At 36.8% G+C, this 20,355-nt stretch overlaps 2 protein-coding genes across 2 annotated transcripts in view; both read left to right on the top strand.

Moving 5' to 3' along the window:
• Positions 1-20,355, top strand: part of LOC133630269 (divergent protein kinase domain 2A) — a 482,954-nt gene that overhangs the window by 151,979 nt on the left and 310,620 nt on the right. The gene's annotated exons all lie outside the window — the stretch shown is intronic.
• The window catches only part of LOC133630270 (homeobox protein Mohawk-like), an 88,718-nt gene that overhangs the window by 29,141 nt on the left and 39,222 nt on the right, over positions 1-20,355 (top strand). Inside the window, exon 4 of the mRNA XM_062021751.1 lies at positions 693-846. Coding sequence (XP_061877735.1) covers positions 693-846 — 154 coding nt within the window. The remainder of the gene's footprint in view (positions 1-692; positions 847-20,355) is intronic.

Raw genomic sequence — 20,355 nt, 5'->3', positions numbered from 1 at the left:
GAATCTAATTTAAATCTTATTTCAAAGTCTTTTGAATTTCTTTTAAAATTTTTGTTCTGGAAATTCTAGAAGAAATATTGATTTGTCTTTGTTAGAAATATAGCTTGGTCCAATTTGTTATATATTCTAACAAAGTGCAGATTGGATTTTAACTTATTTAAAACATGTCATCAAAATTCTAAAATTAAGTTTAAATAAGTTTAGTAAATTTAAGTTTTTCTCTTCTTTTTTTCGGTTGAATTTTGAATTTTAAAGAGTCGAAATTGAAGATAAACTATGTTTCAAAATTTAATCGTAATTTTTTCGTGTTTTCTCCTCTTTTAAACCGTTCAATTAAGTGTAAATATCATTAATTATTAATAATAACGTCAAATGTAAATTGAGCAAATTGGCTATTTCTGGCAATTTATTTAAGTGTGTATCAAACTGGATGCCCTTCGCATTAATCACTACCCAAGAAGTAGCTCTTGCTTTCAAAAAGGTTGGTGACCCCTGGACTAAAGTGTATCTATCATTGTGATTAACAAATGGTTTCGAGGTTGTAAACTAAGTAGATGAATGTGATTAAAATCAAGAATAAGATGATTAATTTAGTGTTGATATTTGAGTGATCCGTAATGGAAATGTTGGGCTCCCCCCAGGGCAAAAAGGTGTAAACAATAACGCTGTATCCACCTCTGTTTGCCTGTCAGGTTTCCAATTGGTTCGCCAATGCCAGGAGACGTCTGAAGAACACGGTGAGGCAGCCCGACCTGAGCTGGGCGCTCAGGATCAAGCTGTACAACAAGTACGTGCAAGGCAACGCTGAGAGACTGAGCGTCAGCAGCGACGACAGCTGCTCAGACGGTACGACATCAACACACCTTTCCCGCTCTCAGGGGCCTTGCGTTGATGAAAGCAGCCTTTTTGCAAATGGTAGATTCTGGGTAAGGATGGAAAATGTACTTAGGCCCAGTCCCAATACACCCCCTCGCCCTACTTTGTAGCCCTATCCCTACATTTTTGCGCATTCCCGTGAAGGCAACGGCTCTTTGCATGTAGGGGTAGTGGGCATACCGAGGAGTAGTGGGTATAAATCTGGCCCTTCAGAGTGACTCGCTCAAGTCGGGCCTGAGACAAATCCACAATTTCTGCATAAGTTATACAACATATTACATGTTAGTTTGGTATGTTAGTTTGTAATGGCAACCAGCTAGCTGACATTAGGCTAAAATACTAAATGATAATACCATACTTGCCAACCTTGAGACCTCCAATATCGGGAGGTGAGGGGGTCGGGGGGGGCTTGGTCGGGGGTGGGGGTTGGGGGGGTGTTGGGGGCGGGGGGCGTGTTTGGGGGCGTGGTTATTTACAGCTAGAATTCACCAACTCGAGTATTTCATATATATATATGTATATATATATATGTATGAAATACTTGACTTTCAGTGAATTCTAGCTATATATATATATATATATATATATATATATATATATATATATATATATATATATATATATATATATATATATATATATATATATATATATACATATATGTATTTTATTTACATAAAATAAATACTTGAATTCCATTATTTGGCAGTATTGTCCTGTTTAACTTCTCCATTCATGATGAGTATATCATTTCGGCCACCGTGTTCAATGGAGAAGTCTGTTCTACATATTTACAGGCAACATACACCTTCCCCTTCGTACTGCCCTGGATGAACTGAAATTCTTGTTTCCTTTCGTTTTGGAACTTGCAAGCGTATTTCTTCATCTTGCTCGTCGACGGCGTCGCCGTGTCTGTAACTTCCTCGTTCTTCCGCTTCGTCTCCTTGTTGTGTGCGCAGTTGTGCACTCTACTCTCTAAAAGCCCTAGATCAGGGGTCACCAACCTTTTTGAAAGCAAGAGCTACTTCTTGGGTAGTGATTAATGCGAAGGGCTACCAGTTTGATACACACTTAAATAAATTGCCAGAAATAGCCAATTTGCTCAATTTACCTTTAACTCTGTTATTAATAATTAATGATATTTACACTTAATTGAATGATTTAAAAGAGGAGAAAACACACATAAAAACGACAATTAAATTTTGAAACATAGTTTATCTTCAATTTCGACTCTTTAAAATTCAAAATTCGACCAAAAAAAAGAAGAGAAAAACTTAAAACAAGAATTTATGGAACATCATTAGTCATTTTTCCTGATTAAGATTAATTTTAGAATTTTGATGACATGTTTTAAATAGGTTAAAATCCAATCTGCACTTTGTTAGAATATATAACAAATTGGACCAAGCTATATTTCTAACAAAGACAAATCAATATTTCTTCTAGAATTTCCAGAACAAAAATTTTAAAAGAAATTCAAAAGACTTTGAAATAAGATTTAAATTAGATTCTACAGATGTTCTAGATTTGACAGAATAATTTTTTTGAATTTTAATCATAATAAGTTTGAAGAAATATTTCACAAATATTCTTCGTCTATAAAACAGACGCTAAAATGAAGAATTAAATTAAAATGTATTTATTATTCTTTACAATAATAAAAAATTTTTTTACTTGAACATTGATTTAAATTGTCAGGAAAGAAGAGGAAGGAATTTAAAAGGTAAAAAGGTATATGTGTTTAAAAATCCTAAAATCATTTTTAAGGTTGTATTTTTTCTCTAAAATTGTCTTTCTGAAAGTTATAAGAAGCAAAGTAAAAAAATGTATGAATTTATTTAAACAAGTGAAGACCAAGTCTTTAAAATATTTTCTTGGATTTTCAAATTCTTGAGTTTTGTCTCTTAGAATTAAAAATGTCGAGACCAGCTTGCTAGTAAATAAATACAATTTAAAAAATAGAGGCAGCTCACTGGTAAGTGCTGCTATTTGAACTATTTCTAGAACAGGCCAGCGGGCTACTCATCTGGTCCTTACGGGCTACCTGGTGCCCGCGGGCACCGCGTTGGCGACCCCTGTCTTAAATAGACTTTGCTCAACAAATGAATCCATTAGTTAACGACGTCAACGAGCAGCTGGTCCTGCTGTGAGAAGGAACCTGTGTTTGTGTCTTTGTGACGCACACAGCAACAAAATGAAATTACAAGAAAGAAACAGCTCACGACTGCAACTCAGTCCTAACGCAATGTTCACGTAAATGAGCCAGGCAATAGATTTGATTTGTTTGTGAATGTCACAACGGTCCGGTTTTTAAATCAAATTTGGTTCTCTAACATTGCTAAAACATCTATTTTAACCAAGACCGCAGCACAAATAGATGTCACATCAAATACACCAAAAACAAACATAAACTACAGATACAAATGAACATAAACCTGATACAAATAGTTATAAATCAATACATCCTAATTAGGGATGTCTGATAATGGCTTTTTGCTGATATCCGATATTCCGATATTGTCCAACTCTTTAATTACAGATACCGATATCAACCGATATATGCAGTCGTGGAATTAACACATTATTATGCCTAATTTGGACAACCAGGTATGGTGAAGATAAGGTACTTTTAAAAAAAAATTATAAAATAAAATAAGATAAATAAATTAAAAACATTTTCTTGAATAAAAAAGAAAGTAAAACAATATAAAAACAGTTACATAGAAACTAGTAATTAATGAAAATGAGTCAAATGAAGTGTTAAAGGTTAGTACTATTAGTGGACCAGCATGTGTGCTTACGGACTGTATCCCTTGCAGACTGTATTGATATATATTGATATATAATGTAGGAAGCAGAATATTAATAACAGAAAGAAACAACCCTTTTGTGTGAATGAGTGTAAATGGGGGGAGGGAGGTTTTTTGGGTTGGTGCACTAAATGTAAGTGTATCTTGTGTTTTTTATGTGGATTTAATAAAAATAAAAAAATCACCAAAAAAAAACAAAAAAACGATACCGGTTAAAAAAAACAACTATACCGATATTTTCCGATATTACATTTTAAAGCATTTATCGGCTGATAATATCGGCAGGCCGATATTATCGGACATCTCTAGTCCATTGTGTATCTTACATAAATAATGTCCATTGTGTATTTTATATAAATAATGTCCATTGTGTATTTTACATAATGTCCATTGTGTATTTTATATAAATAATGTCCATTGTGTATTTTACATAAATAATGTCTATTGTAGGGATGTCCGATAATGGCTTTTTGCTGATATTGTCCAACTCTTTAATTACAGATACCGATATCAACCGATACCGATATATACAGTCGTGGAATTAACACATTATTATGCCTAATTTGGACAACCAGGTATGGTGAAGATAAGGTCCTTTTTTACAAATTTAATAAAATAAAATAAGATCAATAAATTAAAAACATTTTCTTGAATAAAAAAGAAAGTACAACAATATAAAAACAGTTACATAGAAACTAGTAATTAATGAAAATGAGTCAAATGAAGTGTTAAAGGTTAGTACTATTAGTGGAGCAGCATGTGTGCTTACGGACTGTATCCCTTGCAGACTGTATTGATATATATTGATATATAATGTAGGAACCAGAATATTGATAACAGAAAGAAATGGGGGGGGGGGGGGGGGGTTTTGGGTTGGTGCACTAATTGTAAGTGTATCTTGTGTTTTTTATGTTGATTTAATAAAAAATAAATAATAATAAAATAAATTAAAAAAAACGATACAGATAATAAAAAAACCGATACCGATAATTTCCGATATTACATTTTAACGCATTTATCGGCCGATAATATCGGCCTGCCGACATCCCTAATCCTAATCATGGTTCAGACAGAGGACGTGTGCATATGATAGTAAAATACTCCATTTTATTGTTGTATCCCCCCAAATCTGGGAGATCATCCAAATGAGGACATTTCCGTAGTTTTCAGCAGGATGAGACTGTGAAGAGGAGGACTGCTCTCTAAGTGGCTCCGTTCACTCCGCCGATAACTCAACTCACAGCGGCAGTACACTAGCGTTCAAAAGTTTGGGGTCCCATGTAAATGTCCTTATTTTGGAAGGAAAAGCACTGTACTTTTCAATGAAGATAACTTTAAACTAGTCTTAACTTGAAAGAAATACACTCTATACCAGGGGTCACCAACCTTTTTGAAAGCAAGAGCTACTTCTTGGGTAGTGATTAATGCGAAGGGCTACCAGTTTGATACACACTTCAATAAATTGCCAGAAATAGCCAATTTGCTCAATTTACCTTTAACTCTATGTTATTATTAATAATTAATGATATGTACACTTAATTGAAGGGTTTAAAAGAGGAGAAAACACGAACAAAATGAGAATCAAATTTTGAAACATAGTTTATCTTCAATTTCGACTCTTTAAAATTCAAAATTCAACCGAAAAAAAGAAGAGAAAAACTTAAAAAAAGAATTTATGGAACATCATTAGTCATTTTTCCTGATTAAGACAATTTTAGAATTTTGATTAAATAGGTTAAAATCCAATCTACACTTTGTTAGAATATATAACAAATTGGACCAAGCTATATTTCTAACAAAGACAAATCATTATTTCTTCTAGATTTTCCAGAACAAAAATTTTAAAAGAAATTCAAAAGACTTTGAAATAAGATTTAAATTTGATTCTACAGATTTTCTACATTTGCCAGAATAATTTTTTTGAATTTTAATCATAATAAGTTTGAAGAAATATTCCACAAATATTCTTCGTCGAAAAAACAGAAGCTAAAATGAAGAATTAAATTAAAATTGATTTATTATTCTTTACAATAAAAAAAAAAACATTTACTTGAACGTTGATTTAAATTGTCAGGAAAGAAGAGGAAGGAATTTAAAAGGTAAAAAAGGTATATGTGTTTAAAAATCCTAAAATCATTTTTAAGGTTGTATTTTTTCTCTAAAATTGTCTTTCTGAAAGTTATAAGAAGCAAAGTAAAAAAATTCATGAATTTATTTAAACAAGTGAAGACCAAGTCTTTAAAATATGTTCTTGGATTTTCAAATTCTATTTGAGTTTTGTCTCTCTTAGAATTAAAAATGTCGGCCAAAGCGAGACCAGCTTGCTAGTAAATAAATACAATTTAAAAAATAGAGGCAGCTCACTGGTAAGTGCTGCTATTTGAGCTATTTTTAGAACAGGCCAGCGGGCGACTCATCTGGTCCTTACGGGCTACCTGGTGCCCGCGGGCACCGCGTTGCTGACCCCTGCTCTATACATTGCTAATGTGGTAAATGACTATTCTAGCTGCAAATGTCTGCTTTTTGGTGCAATATCTACATAGGTGTATAGAGGCCCATTTCCAGCAACTATCACTCCAGTGTTCTAATGGTACAATGTGTTTGCTCATTGGCTCAGAAGGCTAATTGATGATTAGAAAACCCTTGTGCAATCATGTTCACACATCGGAAAACACTTTAGCTCGTTACGGAAGCTACAAAACTGACCTTCCTTTGAGCAGATTGACTTTCTGGAGCATCACATTTGTGGGGTCAATTAAACGCTCAAAATGGCCAGAAAAAGAGAACTTTCATCTGAAACTCGACAGTCTATTCTTGTTCTTAGAAATGAAGGCTTTTCCACTAAATTGTTTGGGTGACCCCAAACCTTTGAACGGTAGTGTAGATGGAAATAACTCTGGTCTTGTGGCAGAGAGCGACCTGCCAGGGTTTTCAGCTACACTCCGCCATTCAAAACACACTTTTTTGTTCATTTCTGCACGATGTTCATGACTCAACATCAGCTGCAGTTTTTCACCCGGTATTGACCGAGCGAGCACAAGCAGGTTAATCGCTCATTCAAAATAATTGTGTCGTTAAAGGACATGGTTGTTAACTTACTACCACGTCAACTTTGACAGCCCTACTATGGTTTTAAAGCGTTATATCGCACACTCTTAGAAACTTTTAGTACATAATGAATACCATGAATTGATTAACGTGGACCCCGACTTAAAGGCCTACTGAAAGCCACTACTAGCGACCACGCAGTCTGATAGTTTATATATCAATGATGAAATCTTAACATTGCAACACATGCCAATACGGCCGGGTTAACTTATAAAGTGACATTTTAAATTTCCCGCCACACTTCCGGTTGAAAACGTCTAGATATGATGACGTATGCGCGTGACATAAACAATTGATAGAAGTATTGGTACCCCATTGAATACAATACAAAAAGCTCTGTTTTCATTTCATAATTCCACAGTATTCTGGACATCTTTTGCAATTTTTTTAATGAACAATGGAGACTGCAAAGAAGAAAGCTGTAGGTGGGATCGGTGTATTAGCGGCTGGCTGCAGCAACACAACCAGGAGGACAGAGATGGATAGCAGACGCGTTAGCCGCCGAACTCACCTTAAAGGCCTACTGAAAGCCACTACTAGCGAGCACGCAGTCTGATAGTTTATATATCAATGATGAAATCTTAACATTGCAACACATGCCAATACGGCCGGGTTAACTTATAAAGTGACATTTTTAAATTCCCGCCACACTTCCGGTTGAAAACGTCTATGTATGATGACGTATGCGCGTGACGTCAATCGTTGAAACGGAAGTATTCAAGTCCAATACAAAAAAGCTCTGTTTTGATCGCAAAATTCCACAGTATTCTGGACATCTGTGTTGGTGAATCTTTTGCAATTTGTTTAATGAACAATGGAGACTGCAAAGAAGAAAGTTGTAGGTGGGATCGGTGTATTAGCGGCTGGCTGCAGCAACACAACCAGGAGGACTTTGACTTGGATAGCAGACGCGCTATCCGACGCTAGCCGCCGACCGCGTCGATGATCAGGTGAAGTCCTTCGTCGCGCCGTCGATCGCTGGAACGCAGGTGAGCACGGGTGTTGATGAGCAGATGAGGGCTGGCTGGCGTAGGTGGATAGCTAATGTTTTTATCATAGCTCTGTGAGGTCCCGTTGCTAAGTTAGCTTCAATGGCGTCGTTAGCAACAGCATTGTTAAGCTTCGCCCGGCTGGAAAGCATTAACCGTGTAGTTACATGTCCATGGTTTAATAGTATTGTTGATCTTCTGTCTATCCTTCCAGTCAGGGGCTTATTTCTTTTGTTTCTATCTGCAGTTAAGCACGATGCTATCACGTTAGCTCGTAGCTAAAGTGCTTCACTGATGAGATAAATGTCACTGTGAATAATAATAATAATAATAATAATAATACCTGGGATTTATATAGCGCTTTTCTAAGTACTCAAAGTCGCTTTACATGTTAAAAACCCATCATTCATTCACACCTGGTGGTGGTAAGCTACTTTCGTAGCCACAGCTGCCCTGGGGAAGACTGACGGAAGCGTGGCTGCCAATTTGCGCCTGCGGCCCCTCCGACCACCACCTAGCATTCATTCAACATTCATTCACCGGTGTGAGCGGCACCGGGGGCAAGGGTGAAGTGTTCTGCCCAAGGACACAACGGCATGGTAAGAGGCGGGCGCTCTACCCACTACGCCATGCCGTCCATTTCGCGTTCTCGACTCTCATTTTCAAGAGGATATAGTATCCGAGGCGGTTTAAAATACAAATCCGTGATCCACAATAGAAAAAGGAGAGAGTGTGGAATCCAATGAGCCAGCTTGTACCTAAGTTACGGTCAGAGTGAAAAAATGTACGTCCTGCACTGCACTCTAGTCCTTCACTCTCACATTCCTCATCCAAAAATCTTTCATCCTGGCTCAAATTAATGGGGTAATCGTCGCTTTCTCGGTCCGAATCGCTCTCGCTGCTGGTGTAAACAATGGGGAAATGTGAGGAGCCTTTCAACCTGTGACGTCACGCTACTTCCGCTACAGGCAAGGCTTTTTTTTTTATCAGCGAGCAAAAGTTGCGAACTTTATCGTCAATGTTCTCTACTAAATCCTTTCAGCAAAAATATGGCAATATCGCGAAATGATCAAGTATGACACATAGAATGGATCTGCTATCCCCGTTTAAGTAAAAAAAACTTCATTTCAGTAGGCCTTTAAGCAAGTTGAAAAACTTATTGGGGTGTTACCATTTAGTGGTCAATTGTACGGAATATGTACTGTACTGTGCAATCTACTAATACAATTTTCAATCAATCGGTCAATCAATGACGTAACTACGCCCGTACGTACGCTTGTTTGTTGTTAGGTTACGCGCTAGGGCTGAGTGAATATTGGCAAACACGCTACGGACCCTAACTGTGTGAATAACAACTACAACAATGCAGCTCAGGAACAAACTATTATAGAGACCGACATCATTTATATGAACATGTAGAGGATTAGGTACGCACAATAAACACACTTCACAAAAGTCAGTTCAGTGCAAAAGGTTCGACTTTGGAGTTCATATTGAAAAGGAGAAATGATAAATTGATCAAATGAAAGAAGGAAGGGGTGAAAAATCACTGTCTCTTACCGTGAAGTGGTGGGTTGGTAGCTCGCCGTCATGTCAGGAAGATGAACAAACCTTAACAGGTTCAGAAAACACAAGTTAGCAATCAAATGTGGAGTTGTAAACAACAGGACAAGTCCATGTCTATACATTAAGTCATTACTGCCACATGCCATACAGCAGGGGTCACCAACGCGGTGCCCGCGGGCACCAGGTCGCCCGTAAGGACCAGATGAGTAGCCCGCTGGCCTGTTCTAAAAATAGCTCAAATAGCAGCACTTACCAGTGAGCTGCCTCTATTTTTTAAATTGTATTTATTTACTAGCAAGCTGGTCTCGCTTTGCCCGACATTTTTAATTCTAAAAGAGACAAAACTCAAATAGAATTTGAAAATCCAAGAAAATATTTTAAAGACTTGGTCTTCACTTTTTTTAAATGCATTAATTTTTTTACTTTGCTTCTTATAACTTTCAGAAAGACAATTTTAGAGAAAAAATACAACCTTAAAAATGATTTTAGGATTTTTAAACACATATACCTTTTCACCTTTTAAATTCCTTCCTCTTCTTTCCTGACAATTTAAATCAATGTTCAAGTATTTTTTTTTTTATTGTAAAGAATAATAAATACATTTTAATTTAATTCTTCATTTTAGCTTCTGTTTTTTCGACAAAGAATATTTGTGAAATATTTCTTCAAACTTATTATGATTAAAATTCAAAAAAATTATTCTGGCAAATCTAGAAAATCTGTAGAATCAAATTTAAATCTTATTTCAAAGTCTTTTGAATTTCGTTTAAAATTTTTGTTCTGGAAAACCTAGAAGAAATAATTATTTGTCTTTGTTAGAAATATAGCTTGGTCCAATTTGTTATATATTCTAACAATGTGTAGACCGTTTTTAAGGTTGTATTTTTTCTCTAAAATTGTCTTTCTGAAAGTTATAAGAAGCAAAGTAAAAAAATTAATGAATTTATTTAAACAAGTGAAGACCAAGTCTTTAAAATATTTTCTTGGATTTTCAAATTCTATTTGAGTTTTGTCTCTCTTAGAATTAAAAATGTCAGGCAAAGCGAGACCAGCTTGCTAGTAAATAAATACAATTTAAAAAATAGAGGCAGCTCACTGGTAAGTGCTGCTATTTGAGCTATTTTAAAACATGTCATCAAAATTCTAAAATTAATCTTAATCAGGAAAAATTACTAATGATGTTCCATAAAAAGATTCGAATTAGCTAGTTTTTCTCTTCTTTTTTTCGGTTGAATTTTGAATTTTAAAGAGTCGAAATTGAAAATAAACTATGTTTCAAAAAATTATTCTGTCAAATCTAGAAAATCTGTAGAATCTAATTTAAATCTTATTTCAAAGTCTTTTGAATTTCTTTTAAAATTTTTGTTCTGGAAAATCTAGAAGAAATATTGATTTGTCTTTGTTAGAAATATAGCTTGGTCCAATTTGTTATATATTGTAACAAAGTGCAGATTGGATTTTAACCTATTTAAAACATGTCATCAAAATTCTAAAATTAATCTTAATCAGGAAAAATGACTAATGATGTTCCATAAATTCTTGTCTTAAGTTTTTCTCTTCTTTTTTTCGGTTGAATTTTGAATTTTAAAGAGTCGAAATTGAAGATAAACTATGTTTCAAAATTTAATCGTAATTTTTTCGTGTTTTCTCCTCTTTTAAACCGTTCAATTAAGTGTAAATATCATTAATTATTAATAATAACGTCAAATGTAAATTGAGCAAATTGGCTATTTCTGGCAATTTATTTAAGTGTGTATCAAACTGGTAGCCCTTCGCATTAATCACTACCCAAGAAGTAGCTCTTGCTTTCAAAAAGGTTGGTGACCCCTGCCATACAGCAATATCAAAACATCACAGGTAAAACCAAAAAATCTAATATTATGCAAAAGTACAAACTAATATGATATAAACTCATTATTCATCATTTTAATGATCATGGCTTACAGTTTTTGACATTGCAAAATTTGGAGATTTTCAATTGAAAAGGCTGAAAGCCATAATCCTCAAAATGATATCAACAGAAGGCTCGAAATATCTTGAGTCGCATGTTACGAGCCTGCGTCATATGTTAGTTTCACCTTGTCAATCTGTATTAGGACGACGCTAAACATGTTACACAGAGAGCAATACTTCAATAGCTAAATTAGCAGTTTAGCTGGCTAGAAACAACAAAATAAATGAGATTAACCTTTAAATTGCTAATAATCACTTCCATTGAGGCAAATTAAGTGCATTTCTAAGTTAATATCTTAAGTATCTTTATTAGATATTATCAAGTATTAGGACGATGCTAAACATGTTACACAGAGAGCAATACTTCAATAGCTAAATTAGCAGTTTAGCTGGCTAGAAACAACAAAATAAATGACATTAACCTTTAAATTACTAATAATCACTTCCAGTATGGCAAATTAAGTGCATTTCTAAGTTAATATCTTCAGTATCATTATCAGATATTATCAAGTATTAGGACAATGCTAAACATGTTACACAGAGAGCTATACTTCAATAGCTAAATTAGCATCTTAGCTGGCTAGAAACAACAAAATAAATGAGATTAAATTTTAAATTACTAATAATCACTTCTATTATGGCAAATTAAGTGCATTTCTAAGTTAATATCTTAAGTATATTTATCAGATATTATCAAGTATTAGGACAATGCTAAACATGTTACACAGAGAGCAATACTTCAATAGCTAAGTTAGCAGTTTAGCTGGCTAGAAACAACAAAATAAATGAGATTAAATTTTAAGTTACTAATAATCACTTCTATTATGGCAAATTAAGTGCATTTCTAAGTGAATATCTTAAGTATCTTTATTAGATATTATCAAGTATTAGGACAACGCTAAACATGTTACACAGAGAGCAATACTTCAATAGCTAGAAACAACAAAATAAATAAGATTAACCTTTAAATTACTAATAATCACTTCCAGTATGGCAAATTAAGTGCATTTCTAAGTTAATATCTTAAGTATCTTTATCAGATATTATCAAGTATTAGGACGACGCTAAACATGTTACACAGAGAGCAATACTTCAATAGCTAAGTTAGCAGTTTAGCTGGCTAGAAACAACAAAATAAATGAGTGCTTAAGGAAGTGTAGATGGAAAGGGACAAGTGGTACAAAATGGACGGATGTGTGGAATAATGCTACACAGATTGTCGCTACACGTAATATGGTAGATATACTTGCAACAAGTGTGACCTCGCTAAGAGGCTCTGAGGCTTTAACACGCTGTCATTAAGACACCCTGCTGAGCCAACCTCTGTCTTCCAGTCTGCAATTGGGAAGGACTGACTCTCTTCCCAGCTCTGTATTTACTGCAAACGCACGCTGCTTCCTGGCCACACAGGGAACACCGCCCGGGGAATAAATACATCCACAACAAACGTACACACTGGAGTAGCGAGAGATAGAAGAACGGCTCTGGCGTCAGGAATCTTTCATTCTTTTTTTTTGGAAGGGTTTAGAGGCTGAGCGTGTGGCGGGAGAAGAATGTTGTTTGCATTGTGTCCGCCACATGCCATTGTACCGCCACATGCCATTGTACCGCCACATGCCATTGTACCGCCACATGCCATTGTACCGCCACATGCCATCGCTAGATCTCCCACACTCTGCGCCTCGGTCACATTATGGTTGTGAAGTTCTCCGCAGCTTAATCCCACATTTGACCCGCGCGCTGAAAGGCCGGCCATGGTTTTGCTCCAGAAGCTATTTATGTGGATGCATGACCCCGCTGACCCAAACATGGACTCTTCTGGTCCAGCTTGTCTTGTAGCTGTACTCGCACGTTTCAGAGAAAAGAAAACATGTTTTATCACACCGTGAAATGTTTCATTAAAAAGGTACGAGAACCGAATCGTACGTTTATAAATACCGACCAAATTCTGAATCCAGAGTAGGGATGATACTCGAAACCGGTTTTCCCGGTTGTTTGATAAGAAAAGAACCGAGTCCTCGGACTCGAATCCCTTTTTGAGAACCGGTACCCGTTATCGAGACCACTATAGTAAAGGAAAAGAGTTGATTCTTTATTCGAATCCCGTCCCGGCCAGAAATGCTCCGTGGGACATCACAAGAAATGGCGTCACGTAGCTCAGTCATTAGGCGCAGATAGCGAAAGCAGGAAAACAATGGACGGGAAAAAGCGCTCCAAGGTGTAATAAAGTTCAAAACAAAAGCTATAATCCATCGAATAACTTTACTGAGAGATTTGAGCAGGGTACAAACACATGACAAGTGCACAATAACTAAAGAAAAGCAAAATCTCTGGTACTATTGGCTCCTATTTAAATCACTTGGGTTTAAACCAGGGGTGTCCAGACTACGGCCTGCGGTCCAAATGCGGCCTGCCGGCATCTTCAATTTGACCCGCGAGAGGGCGCGAGTTCAACAATTTGATCTAGTGGTCTGATTGCTGCTAGTTTGTCACCACCTGGTGGCCAAAAAACAGTAACTCTGCCATTAATTATACTCACAAGTGAGCTAAGTACAGCATTTACTCATATGGCTTGAACCAAACAACCTTCCCTAGTCACGAACCGAGTCCTCTGACTCAAATCCCTTTTTGAGAACCGGTACCCGTTATCGAGACCACTATAGTAAAGAAAAAGAGTTGGTTTTTATTATTCGAATCCCTGGAATCCCGTCCCGACCAGAAATGCTCCGTGGGACATCACAAGAAATGGCGTCACGTAGCTCAGTCATTAGGCGCAGATAGCGAAAGCAGGAAAAACAATGGACGGGAAAAAGCGCTCCAAGGTGTAATAAAGTTCAAAACAAAAGCTATAATCCAATGAATAACTTTACTGAGAGATTTGAGCAGGGTAAAACACATGACCAACACTTTTACGACCAACCGGAAACATAGCAACCAGGCTAGCAACGCACCTCTTTACGGCAGCTGTCGCAACGTTCTTAAAACAACCGCAGCACATACATATATATACAACACTGCAGCACATACATATATATACAACACTGCAGCACATACATATATATACAACATATCTCCCTTTTTGAACTTTGGTTTTTCTTTCCTTGTAAACGTTACAAAATCACACTGTAGATGTGTTGTCTGTCTAATTATAAATAATGCAGACGAGGCGTGTTGGCTGAGTTCTTGACGTTTACTTTCACAGCGTGGCAACATGCAACACTTTTCGGGGCTACCGCGCATGCTCGTAACTCCCGTTGCATGCTGGGTAGTGTAGTTGTTGTATTCTCTAGCTCATAAAATTGTTTCCCCCTATAAAGAAATAATGTTAACTCAATAAAGTGTATTTCTTTTTTTTTAGCTTTAACTTTTCATTTTTTAGCATTGTAACCACATTTGCAAACAACTTTTCTCTTCATAGAATTTTCTTTCAATAAAGAAATAAAGAGCAAAAATGTCAAAGCATCATAACAAACAGTTATGTTCCAATAGCAGCAGAAGTGCACTTTTTGGAGAGGTGTATTATTTTCAGTTTTGTGCCCAAGGGACTGATTTTATTTAACACTATATTATTATTTATACACCTATAGTGATCACAGAGACAGGTTGTTTTTGTGTTACTGTATATATTTCTTTCTCTGAAAAATCCCACTTAATATACTTTGGGTAACAACAGTCAATATTTATTTATTTTATTTTATTTTTTTAGGTGGGTAACAGTCAATATTTATTTATTTATTAGATTTTATTTTTTGATTATATAATAAAAGTGAGCTTTTGTTAAACCAAATATTGTGTGTTTTTTTCCATATACAACAACCTATCTGGACTCGATAAGAGAATCGATAAGGAATCGGTTCGATAAGAGGATTCGATAATAGGCTCGAACTCCATAATTCCTTATCAAACATCATCCCTAATCCAGAGTACCGATCCACGTAAAGTCAGAGGTGAATTTGAGACCTGGGTTTTGCTTCATCTGACCATAGAACTTTCCTTCAGAATGGTAAATAGTCTGGGCTTCCCTGCTTAGGCTCGGATAAGCGGAACAAAATGGATGGATGGATGTTCATGCAACCGATTAGCATTAGCGGTTTACAAACACCTCCAAAATGTGGTAATTAAACAGCTAATGTGTAAAAAGTACAATACTTAAATGTACTTAGTAAGACCAGCTATGGATTACCAGGTACCGGGGATTGGTACCATATCAGTGGAAATGCAAAAGGCACCATTCTCTAATCATAGGAGGTGCCAGACTGGGATGTGATGTTTTGTTTGGATGGGTTTTAAACAGTGTTGTTTTCGTCAACGATGACGACGACGGAATCATTTCGTTGACGCCACTTTTTTTAGCTTTTGTTACGCTAACATCAATTCATTATGTGTGTGTTACTTTAGCAGCATGTTTAGCCATGTTTACATTCAGTGACGGTGTGGTTATCTCTTTGTGAGTACGTTCTGTCAGCACGTAACTTGATACGTTAAACAGGTCCAGTTACTGTTATACGTAGAGTCTGCTAGCTTTAGCCTAAAAGCCTCTAATTCATACAGGGCCGGCCCGTGGCATAGGCCGTATAGGCAAATGCTAAGGGCGCCGTCCATCAGGGGGCGCCACGCCAGTGCCACAAATGTTGGAGGAAAAAAAATTTAAAAAAATAAAAAAGTTGGTACTATTATTTCTAAATACATAAAATAATCCCACGTTAATTAAAATGCAAAGTAAAGCCTATTTAATAGAAATATTATTTGTTACAACATTACGCCCCCCTCCCCCGGCACGGTGCGCCCCCTCCCTTCCCGTATCATGACTCTTTTTGGACGTCACCACGTAAAAAAAATCAACACAAGATGTCAAAACGGCCAAAACTGTCAGGTGCCCAGGGAAGAAAAAAGAGAAAAGAAGAGGAGAAACGAGAAAAAGACAGAGGTAGCAGGTAGGTAACGTTAGCCTACATGAAATTATTTGTCTGTTACAGAATGTGATAGTAACCTGGCTTTTTAGCATTAAGCTAATGTTACATGATTCGGCAATTGCTAATCAATAAATAGCTAGTTCTGTTTTAACGTCGGGTTAATATTGTGGAGGGGGCTAAATTGTTATGGAAAATAATAATGTAACGTTAGGTAATTACAGTACTCCCTGGTGTACAGTCATTTGTAAGTCATTCTAGTTAATGCAATATTAAAAAGCACAAATAGAGAACTCTGTAGGATCCCCTTTTTTTGTAATATAGTTGTTAAAGTCATACTGGTTTGATATCTTGTTTTGTGCAGTGCCTTATTTATATTGTATTTTTAATTTATTTCATGCAACTTGTTGACACGTTTTATTTTGTGTTTATGTATGTAAAAAATATTGTATTTCATACATTCATTTTTTATTTTTTTGTATTCATTTATTTATCCATATTTTTTTTCATCTTGTTAACTATTCAGATTGTTAATTTGCTTTCTTTAAGTTAAAAAAAAAGGTCAAAGACAAAGCTATTCGGTTTCTTAAGAACACGTTTGTTTCATACTTTCAAGTATGTACAGTATAACTCTCTGGTATAACTTACGACCTACCGCACTGTACCTCAGGAATGAATTGATTATTTTATTACATGGTTTGCACAAATGAAAGAGAGTGGGGTTGTATGATATCTGTTGTACCGTAATTTCCGGACTATAAGCCGCACCTGACTATAAGCCGCACCAGCTAAATTTAGGGGAAAATACAGATTGCTCCATATATAAGCCAAAATGTGGTAATTAAACAGCTAATGTGTAAAAAGTACAATACTTAAATGTACTTAGTAAGACCAGCTATGGATTACCAGGTACCGGGGATTGGTACCATATCAGTGGAAATGTAAAAGGCACCATTCTCTAATTATAGGAGGTGCCAGACTGGGATGTGATGTTTTGTTTGGATGGGTTTTAAAATGAAAAGTGGCTTTCAAAGGCCACTATGAGATCTGTAATTGTAATCCAGCCTCGACGGAGTACACACCCGTGCTAACTACACAAGGCTCCGTGCTAACTTCCCTACTGACGTTGGGAGTTTCCAGAGCACTTTTTTTAACCCACTTTCTGCGCGTCTTTTCATCAGGTGGAGGCCTCGTTTAATTGGATTAGCTTAGCGGCGCACTGTCATGGTATGCTACGCTCTCAAAGTGCAGTGGATGGATTGGAAACAGCCGAGCAGCACTTTGTGGTTAGCGCTCACATTTCTCAGCCGCTTCGCCAACGGAAATTCAACATTAGTTGAAATTTATTGAGCTTTTTCGTCATTTTTGCAGCGCGGCCCGGAGCCTTTTAAATCAGTTAATAGGATTTATTTGGAAAGACAAAACCTATTTGTCATCTCGACAGCATTGAAAAGTACCAACGTAGTATTATACAAACCCTGTTTCCATATGGGTTGGGAAATTGTGTTAGATGTAAATATAAACGGAATACAATGATTTGCACATCCTTTCAAGCCATATTCAGTTGAATGCACTACAAAGACAACATATTTCATGTTCAAACTCAAAAACTTAATATTTTTTTTGCAAATAAAACGTCCACAGTTTCCAAAAACAATGTGAAATGTGGACTCGTCAGACCACAGAACACTTTTCCACTTTGTATCAGTCCATCTTAGATGAGCTCGGGCCCAGCGAAGCCAACGGCGTTTCTGGGTGTTGTTGATAAACTGTTTTCGCCTTGCATAGGAGAGTTTTAACTTGCACTTACAGATGTAGCGACCAACTGTAGTTACTGACAGTGGGTTTCTGAAGTGTTCCATGTGGTGATATCCTTTACACACTGATGTGGCTTGTTGATGCAGTACAGCCTGAGGGATGGAAGGTCACGGGCTTAGCTGCTTACGTGCAGTGATTTCTCCACATTCTCTCAACCCTTTGATGATATTACGGAGCGTAGATGGTGAAATCCCTAAATTCCTTGCAATAGCCGCTTGAGAAAGGTTGTTCTTAAACTGTTCAACAATTTGCTCAGGCATTTGTTGACAAAGTGGTGACCCTCGCCCCATCCTTGTTTGTGAACGACTGAGCATTTCATGGAATCTACTTTTATACCCAATCATGGCACCCACCTGTTCCCAATTAGCCTGTTCACCTGTGGGATGTTCCAAATAAGTGTTTGATGAGCATTCCTCAACTTTATCAGTCTTTATTGCCACCTTTCCCAACTTCTTTGTCACGTGTTGCTGCCATCAAATTCTAAAGTTAATGATTATTTGCAAAAAAAAAACAATGTTTATGAGTTTGAACATGAAATATGTTGTCTTTGTAGCATATTCAACTGAATATGGCTTGAAAAGGATTTGCAAATCATTGTATTCCGTTTATATTTACATCTAACACCATTTCCCAACTCATATGGAAACGGGGTTTGTATTTCATTTTTACCGGAGACGCCATCAAGCTTGAACAAATATATCTTTACATTCATTTATTTATTTTTTTAAAATGAAGCTAAATTTAACCGCTTCCACACAAACACAAAAACATTGAAATCCCATATTATATTATTTTAACCTATTTTTTTAAAAACTGGGTGGGCCAAACTCCCCTCTTGATGCGGGAATTTGGAAGGTTTAGCAATCTCAAAAGGAAATTCACTCTTCTTCCGGCTTTATTTTAAGATGTGTGGCGAAGCCTATGATACAAGTTGACTTTATTTTGTAAACCAACCTGTTTTATGTCAAAGCATGCAACGCAGTTAGAGATTGCCATACAGATGACAAACCATGGATAGCTGGCAGAACTTATTTTAAAGGCCTACTGAAAGCCACTACTAGCGACCACGCAGTCTGATAGTTTATATATCAATGATGAAATCTTAACATTGCAACACATGCCAATACGGCCGGGTTAACTTATAAAGTGACATTTTAAAATTCCCGGGAAATATCCGGCTGAAACATCGCGGTATGATGAAAAAATGGTACAATAGCAATAGGAGAGACTATTCATCCCTGAACACCATGGAGTTCATGTAGGCTTAATGATGCACTTACATTTTTATATCAACTATCAGAGACAGAAACTCTTCATTTAACATAATGTCCTTTTTTTGCTGCTTCAACACAGCTCAATCAACACAGAAAAAGGTAAAGTGAAATAACAGACAGACAGGGCTTTGCTGTCCGTAACACACGCACACACACACACCGCAAAATGAGCTAACGTTACGCTAAAAGCGAATTAGCCTTCACCTCAAGCCAGGACTGAGCTGAGCTGCCTTTTATATTTCTAGAAGGTCAACGGGCTCATAGTGATGTTACTAGTAGTTGACTGGGAGGTGTTTATTTTAATTTGGGGAGAGTCCGCGGCCTGATGATTACCTGCTAAACGCTAAGCACTGCGCTCTGAATACGCACTGCTGATTGGCTGTTACCGCTGTGTGTGTAACCAATCAGATGGTTGTGTGGGTGGGACAATGCTGGGTGCTGTGTAGAGTCCTGACAAAGACAGAGGCAGAAGGAAGCAGAGCAGCTTGTTAAGACTTTAGCTTAGGCGGCTACTTAATATGTCCGTGTGGAAACTCATTCGGTACACCTCCGGACCGAACCGAAACCCCCGTACCGAAACGGTTCAATACAAATACACGTACCGTTACACCCCTAGTATATATACATACATACATACACACATACGGTTACTTTGCATGCAGTCACAAAGTTTGGACACCCCTGATTAGGGATGATGCTCGAAACCGGTTTTCCCGGTTGTTCGATAAGAAAAGAACCCAGTCCTCGGACTCAAATCCCTTTTTGAGAACCGGTACCCGTTATCGAGTCCACTATAGTAAAGAAAAAGAGTTGAATCTTTATTCGAATCCCTGAGAACGAATCCCTTCCCACAGGAAATGCCCTGTGACGCAATGTTATGCCCATTTGATTGTAGACTCTTACTGACACATTGTGGCGATATGAAAATACTACGCGTCATTAGTTTGGGCACTTCCGGGTTGGCGAGTCAGTCCAGTTCATGAGACAATTGAGATGTAGACAAGTTGTGTTAGCTCTTACAAGCCTTGGAAAAGATAAGTCTGTAAGTAAA

Source organism: Entelurus aequoreus, linkage group LG15 (assembly GCF_033978785.1).
Source record: "Entelurus aequoreus isolate RoL-2023_Sb linkage group LG15, RoL_Eaeq_v1.1, whole genome shotgun sequence".
Lineage (NCBI taxonomy): Eukaryota > Metazoa > Chordata > Actinopteri > Syngnathiformes > Syngnathidae > Entelurus > Entelurus aequoreus.
Note: the sequence above shows the minus strand (reverse complement) of the source record. Positions and strands in the feature narration are given on the sequence as shown.